General features: G+C 32.9%; 1 protein-coding gene across 13 annotated transcripts in view; it reads right to left on the bottom strand.

Annotated features, from left to right (window-relative positions):
• LOC117179576 overlaps window positions 1-8,798 on the bottom strand; it is a 70,969-nt gene that overhangs the window by 20,789 nt on the left and 41,382 nt on the right. For 4 of the 13 annotated variants that reach the window (XM_033371514.1, XM_033371516.1, XM_033371515.1 and 1 more), the window contains one exon: window positions 2,206-2,628. In XM_033371514.1, coding sequence (XP_033227405.1) covers window positions 2,206-2,628 — 423 coding nt within the window. Of the gene's footprint in view, window positions 1-2,205; window positions 2,866-6,849; window positions 7,492-8,798 lie in introns of those variants that run through there. The other 9 variants (XM_033371524.1, XM_033371523.1, XM_033371521.1 and 6 more) reach the window with 8 other exon arrangements.

The raw sequence follows: 8,798 nt of genomic DNA, 5'->3' as shown, positions 1-8,798 counted from the left end.
CCGAAATCAGTCCAAGGTCATTTGAAGGCAACCTCCGGCACTTGACTGAAAGCAGGAGTTCGGTGTAATTTAGGTTTCAAACAATTCTGCCTATACCTTCTCATCAAGGTAGGCTGAAACTAACCAATTTTTGAAAAGCGAAAATGACTAGTGCTCCAAATTGCTACGTGCTATTACAAATAAAAACCTTTAATATTTTTTGAAAATTAAAATGGTTTTACGGTATCGCAATAAGGTCAAACTTTTTTTCATTTTGAGAAAACAAAATTTGCCTATGGGTACGAAAAAATAGTATTTTTTTCATAAACAGCTTTTATTACTAAATTCTGCTAAAAATCATAAATAAAAAAAATATAACGTTGGTTTAAGTTCAATTTTTTTGAGGGTGCAGTTTCGCATAGTACATACCTCCGCTTGATTTGAAACTACATATATTCATGTATTTTAACTCGCTCACTATGAAAATGATAGATATTTTAAAATAATATTTTTTGAGTGAAATATATTTTTACCCTGCAAATAATAGTTTTCGATAAAAGCGAAGATAAATATGAAAAATCACAGAAATACAGCACAATATGTAGCGGTGTAACCCTGTGACTAGTTACAGAATTATTTTTGGTCAAACCCTTACCCTTTCCAACGTTTCGTGAGCGGGCAGGCACTCCTGTGACTGGTCGCAGAAATAATGTTGGTTAAACCCCTACCCCTTTCCAACGTCTAGTAAAGAGGAGGCACCCCTGTGACTGGTCAGATAAATAATTGTTATCAAACCTTCACTCCTTTCCAACGTCTAGTAGGGGCGGGAAGGTACCCCTGTGACTGGTCACATAAATAACTGTTGTCAAACTTTCACTCTTTTCCAACGTCTCGTAGGGGGCGGGAAAGTACCTCTGTGACGGGTTACAGAAATAATGTTGTTCAGACCATTACTCCTTTCCAACGTCTCGTGGGGGCGGGAAGGCACCTCTGTGACTAGTCACAGAAATAATGTTAGTCAAACCCCTACCCCTTTTTAACGTATCGTAGGGGGCGGAAAGTTACCCCTGTGACTGTTTACAGCAATAATGTAGGTCAAACCCCTAACCCTTTTCAATGTCTCGTGGGGGCGTGAAGGCACCCCTGTGACTGGTTACAGAAATAATGTTGGTCAAACCTCTACCCTTTTGACTACCCTACTCCTGTGATTAGTCACAGAAATAATGTTGCTGAAACCCTTATCCCTTTACAACATCTCGTGGGGGCGGGAAGGTACCCCTGTGACTGATCACAGAAATAATGTTGGTCAAATTCTTACCCATTTCCAACGTGTCTTGGGGGGCGGGAAGGCACCCATGTGACTTGTCACTGAAATAATATATTTCACATAACATATACGTTTTTAAAAGATCTACAACTTTCATTTGAAGCTTTTCTGCAAATTTTTATTATTTACTAAGATAAACACAAAAAACCATGATTTTTATGGCTTGTTCGTGGTTTTCACCGTGAAAATCAAACTTACGTGTATTTTCACTATCATTTTCGTAATCAGCGAGTAAAAAATATGTGGATATACGAAGTTTCAAATTATTCGGAGGTATGTACTATTTTGAACTTTATCCTTTTTAAATCAGAAAAAGTCAATTTTTCAAGATTGGGTTAATTATTATTAAAATTAAAATTAAATTATTCTCATTTGTGACATTCTTTCAGTTTGTACTAGAGGAGTAAGCTATAGTTTCTGAGAACTCAAAAAATGTCTTCTTAGACTTTAAAGCTTTTAAAAACGTCATAAACCACTAAATTCACAAATCGTCGATAACTGTAACTTCTAAGAAAAATTCTTTTGAGATCTAAAAAAATAATGACTTACTTGTCTAATGCAAGTAAAGAAATTTCACACATAAAACTAGAAAAAATGTTAGAAAAAATTAACTGAATCTTAAACATTTTTTGATATAAAAAAATCATTAGAGATTTTTATTTATAATAAGGCATGGCAATTTTGTCGCCTTATCATTTTTCATATTTCAGCATTTTTTCTAGAATCTCCGTAGAATAGTTACTTGCAAAGATGGAATATAAATAATCAGTAGAGATTTACCTATTCAGCTTAATTCTCAATAATTGCCAATAAAATAATTCTGAATGGTTGTTTGAAACGAAAGAATTATTTTTCCATCGAAAAAATGAGGTAAAATACAATATTATTTATAATGTTACCTGTCTGGACGCAGTTGGAGTGGGGAGTTCATTTGTGTCTTTCTGGATAGCACTGGACTTCCGCTTATTTTGATTGGCCCCTAGGCCGCCTCCCCACTTGATGACATGTGGTCCTGAATTGCGCCTGGGGCCTGGACCCAATCTCTCTGCGGGTTCATCCGGGCCTAGACCGTTTCCACCTGCGGGGGGCGACAGGAAGAGATGAGTGCGATAAGAGTAGCTCGAGTGGTCATTGTCCATTGGAGAATATCCAAATTCTCTGCTCCTTCGGATTGGTCCACGACCCGCGCCAACTGCGCCACCTCGACCCAAACGAGTTCCGCCTGACCCAACGCCGCCCCCTCCACCGCCCAGTCCCGGGCCACCTCCAGCCCCGCTGCCCGTGCGCTCGCTTGAGCCCAGACCCTTGTCGGCCGCGAAATTCTTGCGGAACATAAGATTCATGATTGACCCCGCTGATTCTCACTTGCGCTTTTAATACGAATTACAGACGTTTAAGGGAGAAAACAACACTTCTTGCGGCCCATTGGCCAGTCTGCTAGATCAGGCCTGTCCAGAATGTCCAAACCTTCGGCCCACAAAAGCCATCCGAGGCCCCTCTGGCCTCACACTCAGACTCAAATTTGACCCAATTTTGTTATGTTCTTGGACAGCCCTGTGCTAGATGTGTGCAGACAAATTTACAGCAGACACATCACGTTGAAAGATTTGCAGTGGATTAGCAGCGTGGATGCACAATGCACATTGCACAAATCACAAGGGAACATTGGAAGACAGAAGAAAAACGACAGAAATAATTAATCAGATTTGTTAATCACGACAGAGTTTAGTGTTTAGTGTTTATTCAAATCCATAGAGCAACGAATATCTCTTTAATAATGTGCTTCTAATGTTTTTAAATAGCTTACTTATCAAAGCTCTTTTACATGACTAGTTGATTACGTTTCTTAAAATTAATTATTATCCGAGAAAACATATAGAATAGACCCTAGGGATTTTAAATTTAGGTATCCGATAGAGAATAATTTATTAAAACGTTCAACATTTTAAATAGATGACTTTATCATAATTCACATCTGATCACATTCTCACACAAACATCATTTACACATGATTCACATCTCTCTACTCCATACTTGTTATCTGAGGCGACATAACATAATTTAAAAAAAATTGTTTATCATTTTTCAAATTCAAATCATTTTAAGTTCGAAATCAAATCAACTTTCTTATGAACCATTTTAGGCACCAAATTCAGAGCATAAAAAAGCTCAAAAAGCAAAATTTGGATTAAGTGCAAGATTTTTGCGGTTTTCGTTAAAAAAGTCAGACAGAGCATAATCTAACGTGCAGCTCTGCACAAGTGTGCAGTTCTGAATGGAAAGTGTGCAGCTCTGAATTTGTGTTGGGGAGGTACTTTTGAAATTATTTTCAATTAATCAAGTTTGTTGGCATTTAATAATAAAGTCAAGTGAAACGTAGGGGAGGAGCACAGTATTATATGTTTAGAGGTATTACCTTATATGAATACAACTTACGCGAAAAGATGCAAGATACGAGTATGAGAGTAGAGAAAGATGTTTTCTTTTCAAAAGTGATTTCTCGAGCGAATGATTTCCTTTTTTTTTTTTTTTAGTTTTCGCGTAAAGGCTGGGCCGTGCAGTTCTGAAATTTGCTTAGATTATGCTCTGAAGTCAGATTATTAACAAACTTTGTATTGATTTAAAAAAACAAAAGAAACAAAGATAACTTTGATGAAACTGCTAATAAATTCAGACAATTTCTCTTAAATTTGGTTATAGATGATTGCCATGTACAGATACACTGTTAAAATGTAAACATTGAACACGTTATAAAAAAAGGATTTCTCTAAATATAATGTAGTTTGGGGTGGGTACTAAAAATATCGAGAAAGGATAAGGAAAGAGTGAGAGGCTGGATTTGGTTGACTTTTTCCCTTTTCTCCATAATTTTTTCTTATGTTGGTCTATTTGCCTCTAATGAGCCGGAAAGGGGATAGTTTGAGATATAATTTTTATTTCATCATAAGGATGAAACAAGAAATAAGGTGAAATATTGTCATTTTTACAATTTTCCTAAACCTAGATTTTTAGTTTTACAAATTCTTTTTAAAATTTCTGGAACGTTTCATTCATTTGGACTGCTCTTTCATTCAGCAACAATTTCTTAAAATATATTTTTGTGTTAAAATTGGATGCAGAGAAAATAAAACACTTTTCCTTATTCAGATACTGTAAAATTAAAAAAAAAAATTAAGTAATTTTTTTACAATATTCTACTTTTGCATTTTTAAAAATATTTACCAATAGGCTAGAATATAGCTAGCAAAATATTTAAGGCTGAAAAAATTTCACGAATCTATAAAAAGTTTGAAAATATTCTGTGAAAATTATAAACGTTTTTGTACCTTTAAAAGAAAATGTTTTCACTTCACAAAAAATTTAAAATATATTCTGGAAATAAAGTATTTACTGAGTAACTTTGCATTTACTCTCACGATGTCATAAGCGTAAAGTGTTTTATATAATTCTAGAGAGTTTCAGAATATTCCGAATTAATCTAGAATATTGTTGTAAAGATTTGAAAATTTAAAGCGTTGAGCGTTAGATGATTCATACTGAAAGCTTTCAAATATAGAAAATTCATACCTAGATATATCTATTTATTATCCTGTATATGCGCCATTTATTATGTGAGTTAGAACTTGCAATAGTCTCAAAATACGTAGTTCAATGTGAAACGTAAGTGCGCAAGACAAAAATAAGCAAGATCAAAACACTTTGGCGCTTGATAGAAATATGAGTATACAATAATATCTCCTCATAGATTACATTTCATATTTTTGTAGAATATCACAAATGAAAATGAACTATGTGCTCTCTAGTGACTTTTTTCTCTTTTGAAATTGAACTCTTCCGAAAAAATTGCAGAAAATTAATTAAAAGAAAGTTTTTCGAATAAATAAGGATGTTTTAGATATAAAAGAGTATAAATAAACAAATATTACAATTTTTGCAGTTAGAAATTCAAAAAACAAACAAATTTAATTGTATGTGTGAAACCGATTTTTTTGTATGAAAAGGACAAAAATGATTTTTCACCATCAGTGTATTTAGATATTATTTTTTATATTTTAAGAGCTATTTAATTAATTAATAAAATCGATACAAAAATACATAGTTTTATCTAAATATGTTTTTATGGCTGTAAAACAAGTTTGTGTTTTTCAAAAAAGAATGATTATTTGTTATTAAATTTTAGATATTTTCTATAAATCCTTCTATTGTATTTACAATGCAAAGCAATTTTATTTCTATGCAATTCTTAGACTTACAAACTATGATAAAAAATTGATGGATTTTAATTTAAAAGGGTAGTAACTATCTTTTTTATTCAATAAATTAAACTTTTTTTCAACTTTTTATATTTAGCATTTATTTTTTAGTATACACTTTCTCATTTGTGAAAATTTAATTGCGTTCTTGTACTTTATTTAGGAGTTATTATAATTTCAAGACAGATGGAAAATCGGTGCCTGAATGTTTTTAGAATTTCTCATTTTAATGGAAATGAGCCTTATGTGCATTAAAAAAAATCAGTGTGATCAAATTTTTTTTTAAATTAATTTTATTTTGGAAAGTGCGCTCTACGTGAAGAATAAACTATATGTTTTCAGAAATTAATTATTTTTTCGATGAAGAAATGTTGTAAATACCTACATTACTCTTTTTTAATGAATAAAAAAGTTTCTTATTATTTTTTTTAAAGTTACATAGGAATTTTGAATTAATACCCTGAGAATATAACAATAGCATTTAAATTGCACTATAAATTAAAAAATATATGACTATAAGTATACGTAGAGCAATCAATGATTAAAAATTTGATTCTCGGTTTACGAATTTTCATTAATTTCGATGTTAATTCCTCACAGGAATGAAAAGCCTATAATATGACGAATCTATGTAATTGACGTTCGAGTGACAATGCATGATTTAATAATTCTATTCTGACTTTCGTACACAACCAAAGAAAAGTCTTATTAAAGTCAAGTAAAATTTGTGTTAATCAATAAAAATGAAAATTTGTTAGAGGAAAATAGATTCAAATATAATTTAAAACTATACAATAGTATACATAAATCCGAATGCGTTTTTTTCGAATGTGAATTAATACGCTTCTGAGTTCAACAAAATTACTTTCAAAGTTGAACGTCAGGCCATAAAGTTGTCAATTGCAGTGATGTTATTCACAGAATAAAATCAACCTCGAGGATCTACTCATTACGTTTAAAGAAAGCTTCATACATAATATTATTTATTCACAGAAGATAATAACCCACTATTTATGTTGATGAAAATAAAATCATATTTCAATAACAATAATGGAAATAATATTACAATTCCCTGCGTTTGATTAACACAATATCTCACGACTTACTGCGTGCAATATAATTTTATTCACAATGATATAAACTGATATGCACAACGAGAAGAATGTAATTAATTGCAATATTTTGCAAATATAAGAATTAGACTAGAAGTTGAAAGGGAAAAACTGGAAAATATTGACTGCTCTATGGTTTAGGATAAAATTAAGTAGTAAAAGTGCTAAGCAATGAGACCAGTAGTAAAAGTCATGTACAGAGAGTCCAGTAGGGAGTGAAGTTGCTGGTGAGGGGAGGCCAGGCGAATAAGGGGTAATAGTCAGTCGCGGTCGGCCGCTCTCTCCAGATTTGAAATTCAGCTCTCCTCGCGTCGCACCAATCGCAATAGGCTAGACTAGGAAGGAGGCTGTTCACCCGACGAATGCGGAATCACAATAAGAAGATGAAAGATAGGAACACGAAACGTGGGTGGAAGCGAGAGCTTCCTAGAGCTTCGCCGGGTACTACTGGCAGAGAATGCTTTGCATGCACTACGCTAGCCTCGTCCGCGTCCTCGGCTCTAGATATAGTCTACGCGCGAAATTCGTCGCAGTTGAACGATGCGCACGAATCGCGATTATTATGAGTTAAGACTGCGAGCAGTGTCACGGACAACGCACGCAAATGCCTTGCACCAGATCCAAAAGCTGATGAATCGAGTTGCAGCGGCTCCATTTCCGGTTTACGATTAACCATATTTCCGGCTGAATTTGGCAGTTCGGGATTTTAGAGAAGCCCATAGCAATTCTAATAAATTAATCTCTTCACCTAAAAACTTTATACACGGTGACTCTACAGACTACACAATTATGTTTATTTAACAAATTTTATATTTCCCAATTAAATTCAACACGGTTAAGTCCTATATCATAAAACTCTGCTCAAATAATAATTGTAATAAACTGTGTCCAATAAAACTCTGGACGAGAAAACTTTAAAAAGAATAATTTCATCAATCATTTTCCTCAAATCCTACGCGCAGTAAAATTGTATACAAAGTCACAACTTAAAATTGGCGAATTTAAGTGAACTGCAGTGCAGTCTGTACATTAAAACTGCATGGGGGTGCTCTACATAAGCGAACTAAATTATTTTTCATGACTCCCTAGGGTGCCCAAAGTGACGCCAGAGGTGAATAATAAAAATGATTTGGCGATTAGTTAATCGCGTTGATAGATTGTTTGAAAAATTGGACCAAAACATTATATATTGGTTAAAGTTCACAAATTAAAAAAAAATTATAAATGTTTATATTTTCATATGCTTTATAACAAATGTTTGATTTCAGACATTTTACGAATAACATGTATGATTTCTGTTTGAGTAACGAATTTTTAAAACTATTTTTATTTAAATAGGAATTTCTTCTATTAGCAGAAACTTTTCGAAAATATTGGAAAGAATAAAAAATGTTTATCGGTATTTTTTTACAAATCCTGCTAATATTAGAAGGTATCCTGTTAGTTTTGTGCGGGCTAAACTATTTTCGAGGCCGGGAACATTTTTGATCCTAAAAATATAATTTTCTAATTTTCCTCATAAACGATGAAAGATATTGCAAAAGAGCACGAGGTATTTTTTATAGAACTTTTTTAGGCGTGCAAACTTTTATGTTAAAATTTTCTTGTACTTATCGATTCTTGCGAAGAAAATTAGAGAAATGGATTTTATAAAAATAAAATTTCCCTGACAGGAAAAATTATTTAGCCCGCATAAAAACAGCAAATATTTTCATTATAAAAGTAAAAATTCAACAAAAATGGACAAAAACTATAAATGACTTTTTTTAAAAAGCAAGCAAAAATTTAAAATACGCATAACTATACAGAATTTTTGTTTGCAAATCGAATCAATTCGTATCACCTAATTTCCTCTGAAAAATAACATATTTCGCCATCGAGAGAATCAAATAAATTTTTTAGTCATTTATAAATGAAAAAATTTGAAATATTTGTAATTTTCTGCACAGCAGTTGCAAAATAGTTGTATAGGCATTATTTTTTTCAATTACTTTGCATTATGCGAATTTTCAAGTAGAGTTTCGCAGTTTACGAGGGTAGTTCAATAAGTCCTTAGAATGACCAACAGATGGCGCGCGAATCGCTCCAAATCATCTGTTTTCAGTCAGCACCACTCCCGACTAGATA

This window comes from Belonocnema kinseyi, chromosome 9 (genome assembly GCF_010883055.1).
Source record: "Belonocnema kinseyi isolate 2016_QV_RU_SX_M_011 chromosome 9, B_treatae_v1, whole genome shotgun sequence".
NCBI lineage: Eukaryota > Metazoa > Arthropoda > Insecta > Hymenoptera > Cynipidae > Belonocnema > Belonocnema kinseyi.
Note: the sequence above shows the minus strand (reverse complement) of the source record. Positions and strands in the feature narration are given on the sequence as shown.